At 47.7% G+C, this 20,601-nt stretch overlaps 1 protein-coding gene across 1 annotated transcript in view; it reads left to right on the forward strand.

Annotated features, from left to right (window-relative positions):
* LOC121276017 (stress response protein NST1-like) overlaps positions 1-20,601 on the forward strand; it is a 164,696-nt gene that overhangs the window by 135,111 nt on the left and 8,984 nt on the right. The window contains exon 6 of the mRNA XM_041183963.1: positions 15,267-15,350. Coding sequence (XP_041039897.1) covers positions 15,267-15,350 — 84 coding nt within the window. The remainder of the gene's footprint in view (positions 1-15,266; positions 15,351-20,601) is intronic.

Below are 20,601 nucleotides of genomic sequence, written 5' to 3' on the forward strand. Positions count from 1 at the left end.
TATTTACACCGGGCCCAGGTTTCTGATCCGTACCCTAGGTAACTGTATTTACACAGTGCCCCGGTTTCTGATCTGTACCCCAGGTAACTGTATTTACCCACGGCTCCTGTTTCTGATCCTGCCCTCGGTAAATGTATTTACACAGGGCTCCTGTTTCTGATATCTGCTCTAGGTAACTGTATTTACACAGGGCTCCTGTTTCTGATCTGTGCCCTAGGTAACTGTATTTAGACAGTGCCCCTGTTTCTGATCTGTGCTGTAGGTAACTGTATTTATACGTGGCTCCTGTTTCTGATCCGTGCTCTAGGTAACTGTGCTTGCACAGGGCCCCGGTTTCTGATCTGTGCCCTAGGTAACTGTATTTACGCAGGGCTCCTGTTTCTGATCCTGCCCTAGGTAACTGTATTTACACAGGGCTCCTGTTTCTGATCCGTGCCCTTGGTAACTGTATTTACACAGGGCTCTCGTTTCTGATCCGTGCCCCAGGTAACTGCATTTACACAGGGCTCCTGTTTTTTACCTGTGCTCTAGGTTACTGTATTTACACAGGGCTCCTGTTTCTGATCCTGCCCTAGGTAACTGTATTTACACAGGGCTCCTGTTTCTGATCTGTGCTCTAGGTTACTGTATTTACACAGGGCTCCTATTTCTGATCCGTGCCCTAGGTAACTGTGCTTGTACAGGGCCCCGGTTTCTGATCTGTGCCCTAGGTAGCTGTATTTACACAGTGCTCCTGTTTCTGATCTGTGCCCTAGGCAACTGGATTTACACAGGGCCCCGGTTTCTGATTTGTGCTCTAGGTAAATGTATTTACACAGCGCCCTGGTTTCTGATCCGTGCTCTTGGTAACTGTATTTACACAGGATTCCTGTTTCTGATCCGTGCCCTATGTAACTGTATTTACACAGGGCCCCGGTTTCTGATTGTGCCCTAGGTAACTGTATTTACACAGGGCCCCGGTTTCTGATCCGTGCCCTTGGTAACTGTATTTACTCCGGGCCCAGGTTTCTGATCCGTGCCCTAGGTTACTGTATTTACACAGTGCCCCGGTTTCTGATCTGTGCCCTAGGTAACTGTATTTACACAGGGCGCTTGTCTCTGATCCGCTCCCTAGGTAACTGCATTTACACAGGGCTCCTGTTTCTCATCTGTGCCCCAGGTAACTGTATTTACACAGGGCTCCGTTTTCTGATCCGTGCCCCAGTTAACTGTATTTACACAGGGCTCTTGTTTCTGACCTGTGCCCTAGGTAACTGTATTTACACAGGGCTCCTGTTTCTGATCCTGGCCTTGGTAACTGCATTTACACAGGGCTCCTGTTTCTGATCTCTGCTCTAGGTTACTGTATTTATAGAGGGCTTCTATTTCTGATCCGTGCCCTAGGTAACTGTACTTGCACAGGCCCCGGTTTCTGATCTGTGCCCTTGGTAACTGTATTTACACAGGACTCCTGTTTCTGATCTGTGCCGTAGGTAACTGTATTTACACAGGGCTCCTGTTTCTGATATGTGCCCTAGGTAACTGTATTTACACAGGGCTCCTGTTTCTGATATGTGCCCTAGGTAACTGTATTTACACAGGGCTCCTGTTTCTGATATGTGCCCTAGGTAACTGTATTTACACAGGGCTCCTGTTTCTGATCCGTGCTCTAGGTAACTGTATTTACACAGTGCTCCTGTTTCTGATCTGTGCCCTAGGTAACTGTATTTACACAGGGCTCCTATTTCTGATCTGTGCGCTAGGTAACTGTATTTACACAGGGCTCCTGTTTCTGATCTGTGCCCTAGGTAACTGTATTTACACAGGGCTCCTGTTTCTGATCCGTGCCCTAGGTAACTGTATTTACACAGGGCTCTTGTTTCTGATCCGTACCCTAGGTAACTGTATTTACACAGGGCTCTTGTTTCTGATCCGTGCCCTAGGTAACTGTATTTACACAGGGCTCCTGTTTCTGATCTGTGCCCTAGGTAACTGTATTTACACAGGGCTCCTGTTTCTGATCCGTGCCCCAGGTAACTGTATTTACACAGGGCTCCTGTTTCTGATCTGTGCCCTAGGTAACTGTATTTACACAGGGCTCCTGTTTCTGATCCGTGCCCTAGGTAACTGTATTTACACAGGGCCCCGGTTTCTGATTTGTGCCCTAGGTAACTGTATTTACGCAGGGCTCCTGTTTCTGATCCTGCCCTAGGTAACTGTATTTGCACAGGGCTCCTTTTTCTGATCAGTGCTGTAGGTAACTGTATTTACACAGGGCTCTGGTTTCTGATCCGTGCCCCAGGTAACTGCATTTACACAGGGCTCCTGTTTTTTACCTGTGCTCTAGGTTACTGTATTTACACAGGGCTCCTGTTTCTGATCCTGCCCTAGGTAACTGTATTTACACAGGGCTCCTGTTTCTGATCTGTGCTCTAGGTTACTGTATTTATAGAGGGCTTCTATTTCTGATCCGTGCCCTAGGTAACTGTACTTGCACAGGGCCCCGGTTTCTGATCTGTGCCCTTGGTAACTGTATTTACACAGGACTCCTGTTTCTGATCCGTGCCCTAGGTAACTGTATTTACACAGGGCTCTTGTTTCTGATCCGTGCCCTAGGTAACTGTATTTACACAGGGCTGCTATTTCTGATCTGTGCCCTAGGTAACTGTATTTACACAGGGCTCTTGTTTCTGATTCGTGCTCTAGGTAACTGTATTTACACAGGGCTCCTGTTTCTGATCTGTGCCCTAGGTAACTGTATTTACACAGGGCTCTTGTTTCTGATTCGTGCTCTAGGTAACTGTATTTACACAGGGCTCCTGTTTCTGATATGTGCCCTAGGTAACTGTATTTACACAGGGCTCCTGTTTCTGATCCGTGCTCTAGGTAACTGTATTTACACAGGGCTCCTGTTTCTGATCTGTGCCCTAGGTAACTGTATTTACACAGGGCCCCGGTTTCTGATCTGTGCCCTTGGTAACTGTATTTACACAGGACTCCTGTTTCTGATCCGTGCCCTATGTAACTGTATTTACACAGGGCTCTTGTTTCTGATCCGTGCCCTAGGTAACTGTATTTACACAGGGCTCCTGTTTCTGATCTGTGCCCTAGGTAACTGTATTTACACAGGGTTCCTGTTTCTGATTCGTGCCATAGGTAACTGTATTTACACAGGGCTCCTGTTTCTGATTCGTGCTCTAGGTAACTGTATTTATACAGGGCTCCTATTTCTGATCTGTGCCCTAGGTAACTGTATTTACACAGGGCTCCTGTTTCTGATATGTGCCCTAGGTAACTGTATTTACACAGGGCTCCTGTTTCTGATCCGTCCTCTAGGTAACTGTATTTACACAGGGCTCCTGTTTCTGATCTGTGCCCTACGTAACTGTATTTACACAGGGCTCCTGTTTCTGATCCGTGCCTTAGGTAACTGTATTTACTCAGGGTTCCTGTTTCTGATCCGTGCTCTAGGTAACTGTATTTACACAGGGCTCCTGTTTCTGATCTGTGCCCTAGGTAACTGTATTTACACAGGGCTCCTGTTTCTTATCCGTGCTCTAGGTAACTGTATTTACACAGGGCTCTTATTTCTGATCAGTGTCCCAGGTAACTGTATTTACACAGGGCTCCTGTTTCTGATCTGTGCCCTAGGTAACTGTATTTACACAGGGCCCCGGTTTCTGATCTGTGCCCCTGGAAAATGTATTTACACAGCGCCCCGGTTTCTGATCCCTGCCCTAGGCAACTGTATTTACACAGGACTCCTGTTTCTGATCCGTGCCCTAGGTAACTGTATTTACACAGGGCTCCTGTTTCTGATCCGTGCCCTTGGTAACTGCATTTACACAGGGCCCCAGTTTCTGATCTGTGCCCTTGGTAACTGTATTTACACAGGGCCCCGGTTTCTGATCTGTTCCCTAGGTAACTGTATTTACACAGGGCTCCTGTTTCTGATCCGTGCCCTATGTAACTGTATTTACACAGGGCCCCGGTTTCTGATCTGTGCCCTAGGTAACTGTATTTACACAGGTCCCCGGTTTCTGATCCGTGCCCTAGGTAACTGTATTTACACTGGGCTCCTGTTTCTGATCTGTGCTCTAGGTAACTGTGTTTACACAGGGCCCCGGTTTCTGATCTGTGCCCTAGGTAACTGTATTTACACAGGGCTCCTGTTTCTGATCCGTGCCCTTGGTAACTGTATTTACACCGGGCCCAGGTTTCTGATCCGTACCCTAGGTTACTGTATTTACACAGTGCCCCGGTTTCTGATCTGTACCCTAGGTAACTGTATTTACCCACGGCTCCTGTTTCTGATCCTGCCCTAGGTAAATGTATTTACACAGGGCTCCTGTTTCTGATATCTGTTCTAGGTAACTGTATTTACACAGGGCTCCTGTTTCTGATCTGTGCTCTTGTTTACTGTATTTTCACCGGGCTCCTGTTTCTGACCTGTGCCCTAGGTAACTGTATTTACACAGGGCTCCGGATTCTGTTTGTGCCGTAGGTAACTGTATTTACACAGAGCCCCGGTTTCTGACCTGTGCCCCAGGTAATTGTATTTACACAGGGCTCCTGTTTCTGATCCTGGCCTCGGTAATTGTATTTATACAGGGCTCTTGTTTCTGATATCTGCTCTAGGTTACTGTTTTTACACAGGGCTCCTGTTTCTGATCTGTGCCCTAGGTAACTGTATTTACACAGGGCTCCTGTTTCTGATCCGTGCCCTTGGTAACTGTATTTACACAGATCTCCTGTCTCTGATCCGCTCCCTAGGTAACTGCATTTACACAGGACTCCTGTTTCTGATCTTGCCCCAGGTAACTGTATTTACACAGGGCTCCTGTTTCTGACCTGTGCCCTAGGTAACTGTATTTACACAGGGCTCCTGTTTCTGATCCTCGCCTTGGTAACTGTATTTGCACAGGGCTCCTGTTTCTGATCTGTGCTCTAGGTTACTGTATTTATAGAGGGCTTCTATTTCTGATCCGTGCCCTAGGTAACTGTACTTGCACAGGGCCCCGGTTTCTGATCTGTGCCCTTGGTAACTGTATTTACACAGGGCCCCGGTTTCTGATCTGTTCCCTAGGTAACTGTATTTACACAGGGCTCCTGTTTCTGATCCGTGCCCTATGTAACTGTATTTACACAGGGCCCCGGTTTCTGATCCTCGCCTTGGTAACTGTATTTGCACAGGGCTCCTGTTTCTGATCTGTGCTCTAGGTTACTGTATTTATAGAGGGCTTCTATTTCTGATCCGTGCCCTAGGTAACTGTACTTGCACAGGGCCCCGGTTTCTGATCTGTGCCCTTGGTAACTGTATTTACACAGTGCTCCTGTTTCTGATCCGTGCTCTAGGTAACTGTATTTACACAGGGCTCCTGTTTCTGATCCGTGCCCTAGGTAACTGTATTTACACAGGGCCCCGGTTTCTGATCTGTGCCCTAGGTAACTGTATTTACGCAGGGCTCCTGTTTCTGATCCTGCCCTAGGTTATTGTATTTACACAGGGCTCTCGTTTCTGATCCGTGCCCCAGGTAACTGCATTTACACAGGGCTCCTGTTTTTTACCTGTGCTCTAGGTTACTGTATTTACACAGGGCTCCTGTTTCTGATCCTGCCCTAGGTAACTGTATTTACACAGGGCTCCTGTTTCTGATCTGTGCTCTAGGTTACTGTATTTACACAGGGCTCCTGTTTTTTACCTGTGCTCTAGGTTACTGTATTTACACAGGGCTCCTGTTTCTGATCCTGCCCTAGGTAACTGTATTTACGCAGGGCTCCTGTTTCTGATCCTGCCCTAGGTTATTGTATTTACACAGGGCTCTCGTTTCTGATCCGTGCCCCAGGTAACTGCATTTACACAGGGCTCCTGTTTTTTACCTGTGCTCTAGGTTACTGTATTTACACAGGGCTCCTGTTTCTGATCCTGCCCTAGGTAACTGTATTTACACAGGGCTCCTATTTCTGATCCGTGCCCTAGGTAACTGTGCTTGCACAGGGCCCCGGTTTCTGATCTGTGCCCTAGGTAGCTGTATTTGCGCAGGGCTCCTATTTCTGATCTGTGCCCTAGGTAACTGTATTTACACAGTGCTCCTGTTTCTGATCTGTGCCCTAGGCAACTGGATTTACACAGGGCCCCGGTTTCTGATTTGTGCTCTAGGTAAATGTATTTACACAGCGCCCTGGTTTCTGATCCGTGCCCTTGGTAACTGTATTTACACAGGATTCCTGTTTCTGATCCGTGCCCTATGTAACTGTATTTACACAGGGCCCCCGTTTCTGATTGTGCCCTAGGTAACTGTATTTACACAGGGCCCCGGTTTCTGATCCGTGCCCTTGGTAACTGTATTTACTCCGGGCCCAGGTTTCTGATCCGTGCCCTAGGTTACTGTATTTACACAGTGCCCCGGTTTCTGATCTGTGCCCTAGGTAACTGTATTTACACAGGGCTCCTGTCTCTGATCCGCTCCCTAGGTAACTGCATTTACACAGGGCTCCTGTTTCTCATCTGTGCCCCAGGTAACTGTATTTACACAGGGCTCCGTTTTCTGATCCGTGCCCCAGGTAACTGTATTTACACAGGGCTCTTGTTTCTGACCTGTGCCCTAGGTAACTGTATTTACACAGGGCTCCTGTTTCTGATCCTGGCCTTGGTAACTGCATTTACACAGGGCTCCTGTTTCTGATCTCTGCTCTAGGTTACTGTATTTATAGAGGGCTTCTATTTCTGATCCGTGCCCTAGGTAACTGTACTTGCACAGGGCCCCGATTTCTGATCTGTGCCCTTGGTAACTGTATTTACACAGGACTCCTGTTTCTGATCCGTGCCCTAGGTAACTGTATTTACACAGGGCTCTTGTTTCTGATCCGTGCCCTAGGTAACTGTATTTACACAGGGCTCCTGTTTCTGATCTGTGCCCTAGGTAACTGTATTTACACAGGGCTCCTGTTTCTGATCCGTGCCCCAGGTAACTGTATTTACATTGGGCTCCTGTTTCTGATCTGTGCTCTAGGTAACTGTATTTAAGTAGGGCTCCTGTTTCTGATCTGTGCCCTAGGTAACTGTATTTACACATTGCTCCTGTTTCTGATCCGTGCCCTAGGTAACTGTATTTACACAGGGCTCTTGTTTCTGATCCGTGCCCTAGGTAACTGTATTTACACAGGGCTCTTGTTTCTGATCCGTGCCCTAGGTAACTGTATTTACACAGGGCTCCTGTTTCTGATCTGTGCCCTAGGTAACTGTATTTACACAGGGCTCCTGTTTCTGATCCGTGCCCCAGGTAACTGTATTTACACAGGGCTCCTGTTTCTGATTTGTGCCCTAGGTAACTGTATTTACACAGGGCTCCTGTTTCTGATCCGTGCCCTAGGTAACTGTATTTACACAGGGCCCCGGTTTCTGATTTGTGCCCTAGGTAACTGTATTTACGCAGGGCTCCTGTTTCTGATCCTGCCCTAGGTAACTGTATTTACACAGGGCCCCGGTTTCTGATTTGTGCCCTAGGTAACTGTATTTACACAGGGCTCCTTTTTCTGATCAGTGCTGTAGGTAACTGTATTTACACAGGGCTCCTGTTTCTGATCCGTCCTCTAGGTAACTGTATTTACACAGGGCTCCTGTTTCTGATCTGTGCCCTACGTATCTGTATTTACACAGGGCTCCTGTTTCTGATCCGTGCCTTAGGTAACTGTATTTACACAGGGCTCCTGTTTCTGATCTGTGCCCTAGGTAACTGTGTTTACACAGGGCTCCTGTTTCTTATCCGTGCTCTAGGTAACTGTATTTACACAGGGCTCTTATTTCTGATCTGTGTCCCAGGTAACTGTATTTGCACAAGGCTCCTGTTTCTGATCTGTGCCCTAGGTAACTGTATTTACACAGGGCCCCGGTTTCTGATCTGTGCCCCTGGTAAATGTATTTACACAGCGCCCCGGTTTCTGATCCCTGCCCTAGGCAACTGTATTTACACAGGACTCCTGTTTCTGATCCGTGCCCTAGGTAACTGTATTTACACAGGGCTCCTGTTTCTGATCCATGCCCTTGGTAACTGCATTTACACAGGGCCCCAGTTTCTGATCTGTGCCCTTGGTAACTGTATTTACACAGGGCCCCGGTTTCTGATCTGTTCCCTAGGTAACTGTATTTACACAGGGCTCCTGTTTTTGATCCGTGCCCTTGGTAACTGTATTTACACCAGGCCCCGGTTTCTGATCCGTGCCCTAGGTAACTGTATTGACACAGGGCCCCGGTTTCTGATCTGTGCCCTAGGTAACTGTATTTTCACAGGGCTCCTTTTTCTGATCCGTGCCCTAGGTAACTGTGTTTACACAGGGCTCCTGTTTCTGTTCCGTGTCCTAGGTAACTGTATTTACACAGGGCTCCTGTTTCTGACCTGTGCCCTAGGTAACTGTATTTACACAGGGCCCCGGTTTCTGATCTGTGCCCTAGGTAACTGTATTTACACAGGGCTCCTGTTTCTGATCCGTGCCCTTGGTAACTGTATTTACACCGGGCCCAGGTTTCTGATCCGTACCCTAGGTTACTGTATTTACACAGTGCCCCGGTTTCTGATCTGTACCCTAGGTAACTGTATTTACCCACGGCTCCTGTTTCTGATCCTGCCCTAGGTAAATGTATTTACACAGGGCTCCTGTTTCTGATATCTGTTCTAGGTAACTGTATTTACACAGGGCTCCTGTTTCTGATCTGTGCTCTTGTTTACTGTATTTTCACCGGGCTCCTGTTTCTGACCTGTGCCCTAGGTAACTGTATTTACACAGGGCTCCGGATTCTGTTTGTGCCGTAGGTAACTGTATTTACACAGAGCCCCGGTTTCTGACCTGTGCCCCAGGTAATTGTATTTACACAGGGCTCCTGTTTCTGATCCTGGCCTCGGTAATTGTATTTATACAGGGCTCTTGTTTCTGATATCTGCTCTAGGTTACTGTTTTTACACAGGGCTCCTGTTTCTGATCTGTGCCCTAGGTAACTGTATTTACACAGGGCTCCTGTTTCTGATCCGTGCCCTTGGTAACTGTATTTACACAGATCTCCTGTCTCTGATCCGCTCCCTAGGTAACTGCATTTACACAGGACTCCTGTTTCTGATCTTGCCCCAGGTAACTGTATTTACACAGGGCTCCTGTTTCTGACCTGTGCCCTAGGTAACTGTATTTACACAGGGCTCCTGTTTCTGATCCTCGCCTTGGTAACTGTATTTGCACAGGGCTCCTGTTTCTGATCTGTGCTCTAGGTTACTGTATTTATAGAGGGCTTCTATTTCTGATCCGTGCCCTAGGTAACTGTACTTGCACAGGGCCCCGGTTTCTGATCTGTGCCCTTGGTAACTGTATTTACACAGGGCCCCGGTTTCTGATCTGTTCCCTAGGTAACTGTATTTACACAGGGCTCCTGTTTCTGATCCGTGCCCTATGTAACTGTATTTACACAGGGCCCCGGTTTCTGATCCTAGCCTTGGTAACGGTATTTGCACAGGGCTCCTGTTTCTGATCTGTGCTCTAGGTTACTGTATTTATAGAGGGCTTCTATTTCTGATCCGTGCCCTAGGTAACTGTACTTGCACAGGGCCCCTGTTTCTGATCTGTGCCCTTGGTAACTGTATTTACACAGTGCTCCTGTTTCTGATCCGTGCTCTAGGTAACTGTATTTACACAGGGCTCCTGTTTCTGATCCGTGCCCTAGGTAACTGTATTTACACAGGGCCCCGGTTTCTGATCTGTGCCCTAGGTAACTGTATTTACACAGGGCTCCTGTTTCTGATCCTGCCCTAGGTTATTGTATTTACACAGGGCTCTCGTTTCTGATCCGTGCCCCAGGTAACTGCATTTACACAGGGCTCCTGTTTTTTCACCTGTGCTCTAGGTTACTGTATTTACACAGGGCTCCTGTTTCTGATCCTGCCCTAGGTAACTGTATTTACACAGGGCTCCTGTTTCTGATCTGTGCTCTAGGTTACTGTATTTACACAGGGCTCCTGTTTTTTACCTGTGCTCTAGGTTACTGTATTTACACAGGGCTCCTGTTTCTGATCCTGCCCTAGGTAACTGTATTTACGCAGGGCTCCTGTTTCTGATCCTGCCCTAGGTTATTGTATTTACACAGGGCTCTCGTTTCTGATCCGTGCCCCAGGTAACTGCATTTACACAGGGCTCCTGTTTTTTACCTGTGCTCTAGGTTACTGTATTTACACAGGGCTCCTGTTTCTGATCCTGCCCTAGGTAACTGTATTTACACAGGGCTCCTATTTCTGATCCGTGCCCTAGGTAACTGTGCTTGCACAGGGCCCCGGTTTCTGATCTGTGCCCTAGGTAGCTGTATTTGCGCAGGGCTCCTATTTCTGATCTGTGCCCTAGGTAACTGTATTTACACAGTGCTCCTGTTTCTGATCTGTGCCCTAGGCAACTGGATTTACACAGGGCCCCGGTTTCTGATTTGTGCTCTAGGTAAATGTATTTACACAGCGCCCTGGTTTCTGATCCGTGCCCTTGGTAACTGTATTTACACAGGATTCCTGTTTCTGATCCGTGCCCTATGTAACTGTATTTACACAGGGCCCCCGTTTCTGATTGTGCCCTAGGTAACTGTATTTACACAGGGCCCCGGTTTCTGATCCGTGCCCTTGGTAACTGTATTTACTCCGGGCCCAGGTTTCTGATCCGTGCCCTAGGTTACTGTATTTACACAGTGCCCCGGTTTCTGATCTGTGCCCTAGGTAACTGTATTTACACAGGGCTCCTGTCTCTGATCCGCTCCCTAGGTAACTGCATTTACACAGGGCTCCTGTTTCTCATCTGTGCCCCAGGTAACTGTATTTACACAGGGCTCCGTTTTCTGATCCGTGCCCCAGGTAACTGTATTTACACAGGGCTCTTGTTTCTGACCTGTGCCCTAGGTAACTGTATTTACACAGGGCTCCTGTTTCTGATCCGTGCCCTATGTAACTGTATTTACACAGGGCCCCGGTTTCTGATCCTCGCCTTGGTAACTGTATTTGCACAGGGCTCCTGTTTCTGATCTGTGCTCTAGGTTACTGTATTTATAGAGGGCTTCTATTTCTGATCCGTGCCCTAGGTAACTGTACTTGCACAGGGCCCCGGTTTCTGATCTGTGCCCTTGGTAACTGTATTTACACAGTGCTCCTGTTTCTGATCCGTGCTCTAGGTAACTGTATTTACACAGGGCTCCTGTTTCTGATCCGTGCCCTAGGTAACTGTATTTACACAGGGCCCCGGTTTCTGATCTGTGCCCTAGGTAACTGTATTTACACAGGGCTCCTGTTTCTGATCCTGCCCTAGGTTATTGTATTTACACAGGGCTCTCGTTTCTGATCCGTGCCCCAGGTAACTGCATTTACACAGGGCTCCTGTTTTTTACCTGTGCTCTAGGTTACTGTATTTACACAGGGCTCCTGTTTCTGATCCTGCCCTAGGTAACTGTATTTACACAGGGCTCCTGTTTCTGATCTGTGCTCTAGGTTACTGTATTTACACAGGGCTCCTGTTTTTTACCTGTGCTCTAGGTTACTGTATTTACACAGGGCTCCTGTTTCTGATCCTGCCCTAGGTAACTGTATTTACGCAGGGCTCCTGTTTCTGATCCTGCCCTAGGTTATTGTATTTACACAGGGCTCTCGTTTCTGATCCGTGCCCCAGGTAACTGCATTTACACAGGGCTCCTGTTTTTTACCTGTGCTCTAGGTTACTGTATTTACACAGGGCTCCTGTTTCTGATCCTGCCCTAGGTAACTGTATTTACACAGGGCTCCTATTTCTGATCCGTGCCCTAGGTAACTGTGCTTGCACAGGGCCCCGGTTTCTGATCTGTGCCCTAGGTAGCTGTATTTGCGCAGGGCTCCTATTTCTGATCTGTGCCCTAGGTAACTGTATTTACACAGTGCTCCTGTTTCTGATCTGTGCCCTAGGCAACTGGATTTACACAGGGCCCCGGTTTCTGATTTGTGCTCTAGGTAAATGTATTTACACAGCGCCCTGGTTTCTGATCCGTGCCCTTGGTAACTGTATTTACACAGGATTCCTGTTTCTGATCCGTGCCCTATGTAACTGTATTTACACAGGGCCCCCGTTTCTGATTGTGCCCTAGGTAACTGTATTTACACAGGGCCCCGGTTTCTGATCCGTGCCCTTGGTAACTGTATTTACTCCGGGCCCAGGTTTCTGATCCGTGCCCTAGGTTACTGTATTTACACAGTGCCCCGGTTTCTGATCTGTGCCCTAGGTAACTGTATTTACACAGGGCTCCTGTCTCTGATCCGCTCCCTAGGTAACTGCATTTACACAGGGCTCCTGTTTCTCATCTGTGCCCCAGGTAACTGTATTTACACAGGGCTCCGTTTTCTGATCCGTGCCCCAGGTAACTGTATTTACACAGGGCTCTTGTTTCTGACCTGTGCCCTAGGTAACTGTATTTACACAGGGCTCCTGTTTCTGATCCTGGCCTTGGTAACTGCATTTACACAGGGCTCCTGTTTCTGATCTCTGCTCTAGGTTACTGTATTTATAGAGGGCTTCTATTTCTGATCCGTGCCCTAGGTAACTGTACTTGCACAGGGCCCCGATTTCTGATCTGTGCCCTTGGTAACTGTATTTACACAGGACTCCTGTTTCTGATCCGTGCCCTAGGTAACTGTATTTACACAGGGCTCTTGTTTCTGATCCGTGCCCTAGGTAACTGTATTTACACAGGGCTCCTGTTTCTGATCTGTGCCCTAGGTAACTGTATTTACACAGGGCTCCTGTTTCTGATCCGTGCCCCAGGTAACTGTATTTACATTGGGCTCCTGTTTCTGATCTGTGCTCTAGGTAACTGTATTTAAGTAGGGCTCCTGTTTCTGATCTGTGCCCTAGGTAACTGTATTTACACATTGCTCCTGTTTCTGATCCGTGCCCTAGGTAACTGTATTTACACAGGGCTCTTGTTTCTGATCCGTGCCCTAGGTAACTGTATTTACACAGGGCTCTTGTTTCTGATCCGTGCCCTAGGTAACTGTATTTACACAGGGCTCCTGTTTCTGATCTGTGCCCTAGGTAACTGTATTTACACAGGGCTCCTGTTTCTGATCCGTGCCCCAGGTAACTGTATTTACACAGGGCTCCTGTTTCTGATTTGTGCCCTAGGTAACTGTATTTACACAGGGCTCCTGTTTCTGATCCGTGCCCTAGGTAACTGTATTTACACAGGGCCCCGGTTTCTGATTTGTGCCCTAGGTAACTGTATTTACGCAGGGCTCCTGTTTCTGATCCTGCCCTAGGTAACTGTATTTACACAGGGCCCCGGTTTCTGATTTGTGCCCTAGGTAACTGTATTTACACAGGGCTCCTTTTTCTGATCAGTGCTGTAGGTAACTGTATTTACACAGGGCTCCTGTTTCTGATCCGTCCTCTAGGTAACTGTATTTACACAGGGCTCCTGTTTCTGATCTGTGCCCTACGTATCTGTATTTACACAGGGCTCCTGTTTCTGATCCGTGCCTTAGGTAACTGTATTTACACAGGGCTCCTGTTTCTGATCTGTGCCCTAGGTAACTGTGTTTACACAGGGCTCCTGTTTCTTATCCGTGCTCTAGGTAACTGTATTTACACAGGGCTCTTATTTCTGATCTGTGTCCCAGGTAACTGTATTTGCACAAGGCTCCTGTTTCTGATCTGTGCCCTAGGTAACTGTATTTACACAGGGCCCCGGTTTCTGATCTGTGCCCCTGGTAAATGTATTTACACAGCGCCCCGGTTTCTGATCCCTGCCCTAGGCAACTGTATTTACACAGGACTCCTGTTTCTGATCCGTGCCCTAGGTAACTGTATTTACACAGGGCTCCTGTTTCTGATCCATGCCCTTGGTAACTGCATTTACACAGGGCCCCAGTTTCTGATCTGTGCCCTTGGTAACTGTATTTACACAGGGCCCCGGTTTCTGATCTGTTCCCTAGGTAACTGTATTTACACAGGGCTCCTGTTTTTGATCCGTGCCCTTGGTAACTGTATTTACACCAGGCCCCGGTTTCTGATCCGTGCCCTAGGTAACTGTATTGACACAGGGCCCCGGTTTCTGATCTGTGCCCTAGGTAACTGTATTTTCACAGGGCTCCTTTTTCTGATCCGTGCCCTAGGTAACTGTGTTTACACAGGGCTCCTGTTTCTGTTCCGTGTCCTAGGTAACTGTATTTACACAGGGCTCCTGTTTCTGACCTGTGCCCTAGGTAACTGTATTTACACAGGGCCCCGGTTTCTGATCTGTTCCCTAGGTAACTGTATTTACACAGGGCTCCTGTTTCTGATCTGTTCCCTAGGTAACTGTATTTACACAGGGCCCCGGTTTCCGATCTGTGCCCCAGGTAACTGTATTTTCACAGGGCTCCTGTTTCCGATCTGTACCCTAGGTAACTGTATTTACACAGGGCTCCTGTTTCTGATCTGTGCCCTAGGTAACTGTATTTGCACAGGGCTCCTGTTTCTGATCCGTGCCCTAGGTAACTGTATTTACATAGGGCTCCTGTTTCTGATCCATGCCCTACATAACTGTTTTTACACATGGCTGCTGTTTCTGATCTGTGCCTTCGGTACCTGTATTTACACAGGACTTCTGTCTCTGATCCATGTTCCATTTACTTGTGTTTACACCGGGGTCCTGTTTCTGATCCTTGTCCCAGGCACCTCTGTTTACAAAGGGCTGCAGACTCTGATATGTGCTCCTGTACCTGTCGTTACACAGGGCTCCTGTCTCTGATCTGTGCTCCAGTGCCTGTGTTTACACAGGACTCCTGACTCTGATCTGTGCTCCAGTACCTGTGTTTACTCTGGACTCGTGTCTCTGATCTGTTCTCCAGTACCTGTGTTTACACAGGGCTCCTGTCTCTGATCTGTGCTCCCGTACTTGTGTTTACACAGGTCTCCTGTCTGATCCGTGCTCCAGTACCTGTGTTTACACAGGACTCCTGTCTCTGATCTATTTTCCCGGTGTCTCTGTTTACAGAGGACTCCTGATCTGATCCATGTCCCAGCCACCTCTGTTTACAAAGGTCTCCTGTCTCTGATATGTCCGGATCAATGTATGTTAATGATTTTGTTTTCACCTCATTATTGTCACATCAACAGGATATCACACTTGGCCTGTATACTATAATGCAAACGCATTACCCACTGTGCCATGCTTAAAGTTCAGTGATGGACATTCACTGGATGTTCATTTTGCTGCACAAATCATGATTAATGTTTGGTGATCAATGTTGACTGGCATTAATTTTCTTCAGAGACAAAAAGAGAGAAGACGGCAGCAAAAATTAGAAAAAGAAAATAGAAGTGAGAATAAAATTGGAGAGAATGTTAAGGATAAGGTAAGAACACACTCCTGATGTAATGATGTGCTCTGGAGGAGGTGGGATCCTACGGGCTGAAGAGTTGCACCTAAATGGAGCTGGGACTGAGTGCCTTTGGGGAAGGTGCAAACTAACTTGGTAGGGCTGTTGGAACCCAGGAGTTAAAATCGGAGAATACCAGGTGTGCAGAATCCAGGGAGAGATAGCATTAGAATAGGGAATAATATGTTAATAGGTGAGGTCAGAGTAAGGGAGAAAGTAAAAACGTCAAATCAGGGTTACTGTGCATGTATACAAATGCACAGAGTGGTTAATAGAATTGGTGAGTTACAAGTGCACATTGCCATGTGGAAATGTTGTGAAACCTGGCTCAAAGATGGGCAGGACTGGGTGTCACATATTTCTGGATATAAGGTGTTCAGGAAAAACAGGAAAAGAAAGAAAGGGGGAGGCGTGGTGCTATTGATGTAGGAGAGCATTGCAGTGCTGGATAAAGAGGACGCTCCAGAGGGGTCAAGGACAGAAGCTGTTTGGCTGGAGCTATGGAGCGTAAAAGGGGTAATTACATTGCTCAGTGTCGTCTATATCCCATCAACTGGGAAGGATGGAGAGGAACAAATTTGCAAGGAAATTAGGTGCAAAAGTTCAAGTCCCCACCCAGAGTACATTCTGTGCCCTTGCCACCATCAGTGCTCCCTCCAAGTGGTGTTCAACATGGAGCAGCACTAATTCATCAGCTGATGGAGGGCGGTATGTAGTTACCAGCAGTTCTCATGTAGAGTAGTAATAATGAGAGACTTTACTATTGGAGGAGGTGTTGGCAAAGTGGTATGGTTGCTGGACTCGTAATCCAGAGACCCAGTGCAATGCTCTGGGGACCCGGTTTGAATCTCACCACAGTAGATGTTGGAAATCTCAAATAAAAAGTCTAATGACCGTGAAACCATAGTCGATTGTTGTAAAAACAATAATCCCCTTCAGGGAAGGAAATCTGTCTGGCCTACATGTGACTCCAGACCTACAGCAATGTGGTTGACTCTTAAGTGTCCTCTAAAATGGCACTCAGTTGTATCAAATCGCTACAAAGTCTCACAAAAGATTTGAATCCGGCATTGACCTAGGCACTGGAAATGACTATGGTAATCTCAACCCTCTCAACTCTGCAGAGTCCTCCTAACAAACACCTGGGGGCTGGTGCCAAAATTGGGAGAGCAGTCTCTCAGACCAGGCAAGCAACAGCCTGACATAGTCATCCTCATGGAATCATATCTTACAGATCGTGTCCCAGACACCATCCTCACCATCCCTGGGTATGTCCTGTCCCACCAGCAGATCAGGCCCAGCAGAGGTGGGGGCACCGTGATATACGGTCGGGAGGGAGTTGTCTTGGGAATCCTCAACATCGACTCAGGACCCCATGATGCCTCATGGCACCAAGTCAAACGTGGGCAAGGAAACCTCCTGCTGGTTACCACATACCGCCCTCCCTCAGCTGATGAATCAGTGCTCCTCCATGTTGAACACCACTTGGAGGAAGCACTGATGGTGGCAAGGACTCAGAATGTACTCTGGGTGGGGGACTTCGATGTCCTTCACCAAGAGTGGTTTGGTAGCACCACTACTGACCGAGCTGGCCGAGTCCTGAATGACATAGCTGCTAGACTGGGCCTGCGGCAGGTGGTTAGAGAACCAGAGCGAGGGAAAAACATACTTGACCTCATCCTCACCAACCTGCCTGCCGCAGATGCATCTGTCCACGATGGTATCGGTAGGAGTGACCACTTCACAGTCATTGTGGAGATGAAGTCCTGCCTTCACATTGAGGATACCCTCCATCGTGTTGTGTGGCACTACCACTGTGCTAAATGGGATAGATTTTGAACAGATCTAGCAAGTCAAGACTGGTCATCCATGAGGTGCTGTGTGTTATCAGCAGCAGCAGAATTGTACTCCCAACACAATCTGTAACCTCATGACCCAGCATATCCCCCACTCTACCATTACCATCAAGACAGGGGATCAACCCTGGTTCAATGAAGAGTGCAGAAGGGCATGCCAGGAGCAGCACCAGGCATACCTAAAAATGAGGTGTCATCCTGGTGAAGCTATAACACAGGACGACTTGTGTGCCAAACAGCATAAGCAGCAAGTGATCGACAGAGCTAAGTGATCCCACAACCAACGGATCAGATCTGAGCTCTGCAGCCCTGCCACACCCAGTCGTGAATGGTGGTGGACAATTAAACAACTCTCAGGAGGAGGAGACTCCACAAATATCCTCATCCTCATTGATGGGGGAGCCCAGCACATCAGTGCATAAGGGAAGGCTCAAGCATTCGCTACAATCTTCAGCCAGAAGTGCCGAGTAGATGATCCATCTCTGCCTCCTCTGGAGGACCTCAGCATCACAGATGTCCCAGTCTTCAGCCAATTTGATTCACTCCATATGATATCAAGGAATGGCTGAAGGCACTGGATACTGTAAAGGCTATGGGCCCTGACAATATTCTGGCAATAGTACTGAAGACATGTGCTGCAGAACTTGCCGCACCCCTAGCCAAACTGTTCCAGTACAGCTACAACACTGGCACCTACCCGGCAATGTGGAAAATTGTCCAGGTATGTCCAGTACAAAAAAAGCAGGACAAATCCAACCTGGCCAATTACCGCCATATCAGTCTACTCTCAATTATCAGTAAAGCGATGGAAGGGATCATCAACCCTGCTATCAAGTGACACTTGCTTACCAATAACCTGCTTATTGTAGGTACCTGGATGAGCACTTGGCATGTCATAACATTCAAGGCTATGGGCCAAGTGCTGGTAAATGGGATTAGGTAGGTAGGTAGGTCAGGTGTTTCTCACGTGTCGGTGCAGACTCGAAGGGCCTCTTCTGCACTGTGATTCTGTGATTGACACCCAGTTTGGGTTCCGTCAGTGCCACTCAGTTCCTGACCTCATTCCAGCCTTGATTCAAACATGGACAAAAGAGCTGAACTCCTGAGGTGAGAGTGACTGCCCTTGACATCAAGGCAGCATTTGACAGAGTGTGGCATCAAGGAGCCCTAGCAAAGCCTGAGTCGATGGAAATCAGGGGGAAAACTCTCCGCTGGTTGGAGTCTTACCTAGCACAAAGGAAGATGGTTGTGGTTGTTGGAGGTCTGTCATCTCAGCTCCAGCACATCACTGCAGGAGTTCCTCAGGGTAGTGTCCTCGGCCCAACCATCTTCAGCTGCTTTATCAATGACCTTCCTTCCATCATAAGGTCAGAAGTGGGGATGTTCGCTGATGATTGCACAATGTTCAGCACCATTCACTACTCCTCAGATACTGAAGCAGTCCATGTGCAAATGCAACAAGAACTGCACAATATCCAGGCTTGGGCTGACTAGTGGCAAGTAACATTCACGCCACACAAGTACCAGGCAATGACCATCTCCAGCAAGAGAGAATCAAACCATCATCCCTTGATGTTCAATGGCATTACTATCACTGATCTCCCCGCTGGCAACATCCTGGGGGCTGCCATTGACAAGAACCTGAACTGGACTAGCCATGTAAATACTGTGGCTACAAGAGCAGGTCAGAGGTTAGGAATTGTGCGACGAGTAACTCACCCCTGACTCCCCAAAGCCTGTCCGCCATCTACAAGGCACCAGTCAGGAGTGTGATGGAACACTCCCCATTTGTCTTGATGAGTGCAGCTCCCACACTCAAGAAACTTGACACCACCCAGGATAAAGCAGCCCTGCTTGATTGGCACCACATCCACAAACATTCACTCCCTCCACCACTGATGCTCAGTAGCACCGTGTGTACCATCTACAAGATGCATTGCAGGAACTCACCAAGGCTCCTTAGATAGCACTTTGCAAACCCACAACCGCTACCATTCTAGAAGTACAAGGGCAGCAGATAGATGAGAACACCACTTCCTGGAAGTTCCCCTCCAAGCCACTCACCATCCTGACTTGGAAATATATCGCTGTTCATAGAAACATAGAAACTAGGAGCAGGAGTAGGCCATTCACCCCTTCGAGCCCGCTCCGCCATTCATTATGATCATGGCTGATCATCCAACTCAATAGCCTGCTCCCACTTTCTCCCCATACCCTTTGATCCCTTTCACTCCAAGAGCTATATCGAAATCCTTCTTGAAAACATACAATGTTTTGGTCTCAACTACTTTCTGTGGTAATGAATTCCGCAGGCTCACCACTCTCTGGGTGAAGAAATTTCTCCTCATCTCAGTCCTAAATGGTCTTCCCCTTATCCTCAGACTGTGACCCTGGTTCTGGACTCCCCCACCATCGGGAACATCCTTCCTGCATCTACCCTGTTTAGTCCTGTTAGAATTTTATAGGTTTCTATGAGATCCCCCCTCATTCTTCTGAACTCCAGCAAATATAATCCTAATCAACTCAATCTCTCCTCATATGTCAGTCCCGCCATCCCAGGAGTCAGTCGCATTCCCTCTATAGCAAGAACATCCTTCCTCAGATAAGGAGACCAAAACAGCACAAGGTGTGGTCTCAACAAGGCCCTGTACAAATGCAGCAAGACACCCCTGCTCCTGTACTCGAATCTTCTTGCTATGAAGGCCAACATACCATTTGCCTTCTTTACTGCCTGCTGCACCTGCATGCTTACCTTCAGCAACTGGTGTACAAGGACACCCAGGTCTTGCTGCACATCCCCCCCTCTCAATTTATAGCCATTCAGATAATAATCTGCCTTCCTGTTTTTGCTACCAAAGTGGATAATCTCACTTTTATCCACATTATATTGCATCTGCCATGCATTTGCCCACTTACTCAGCTTGTCCAAATCACACTGAAGCATCTCTGCATCCTCCTCACAGCTCACCCTTCTACCCAGCTTTGTGTCATCTGCAAATTTGGAGATATTACATTTAGTTCCCTCATCTAAATCATTAATATATATTGTGAATAGCTGCAGTCCCAGCACCGATCCCTGCGGTATCCCACTAGTCACTGCCTGCCATTCGGAAAAAGACCCGTTTATTCCTACTCTTTGTTTCTTGTCTGCCAACCAATTTTCTATCCATCTCGATACACAATCCCATGCGCTTTAATTTTACACGCCAATCTCTTATGTGAGACTTTGTCGAAAACCTTCTGAAAGTCCAAATAAACCACATCCACTGGCTCCCCTCATCAACTGTACTAGTTACATCCTTGAAAAATTACAGTAGATTTGTCAAGCATGATTTCCCTTTCATAAATCCATGCTGACTCTGTCTGAATCT

This window comes from Carcharodon carcharias, chromosome 1, assembly GCF_017639515.1.
Source record: "Carcharodon carcharias isolate sCarCar2 chromosome 1, sCarCar2.pri, whole genome shotgun sequence".
NCBI lineage: Eukaryota > Metazoa > Chordata > Chondrichthyes > Lamniformes > Lamnidae > Carcharodon > Carcharodon carcharias.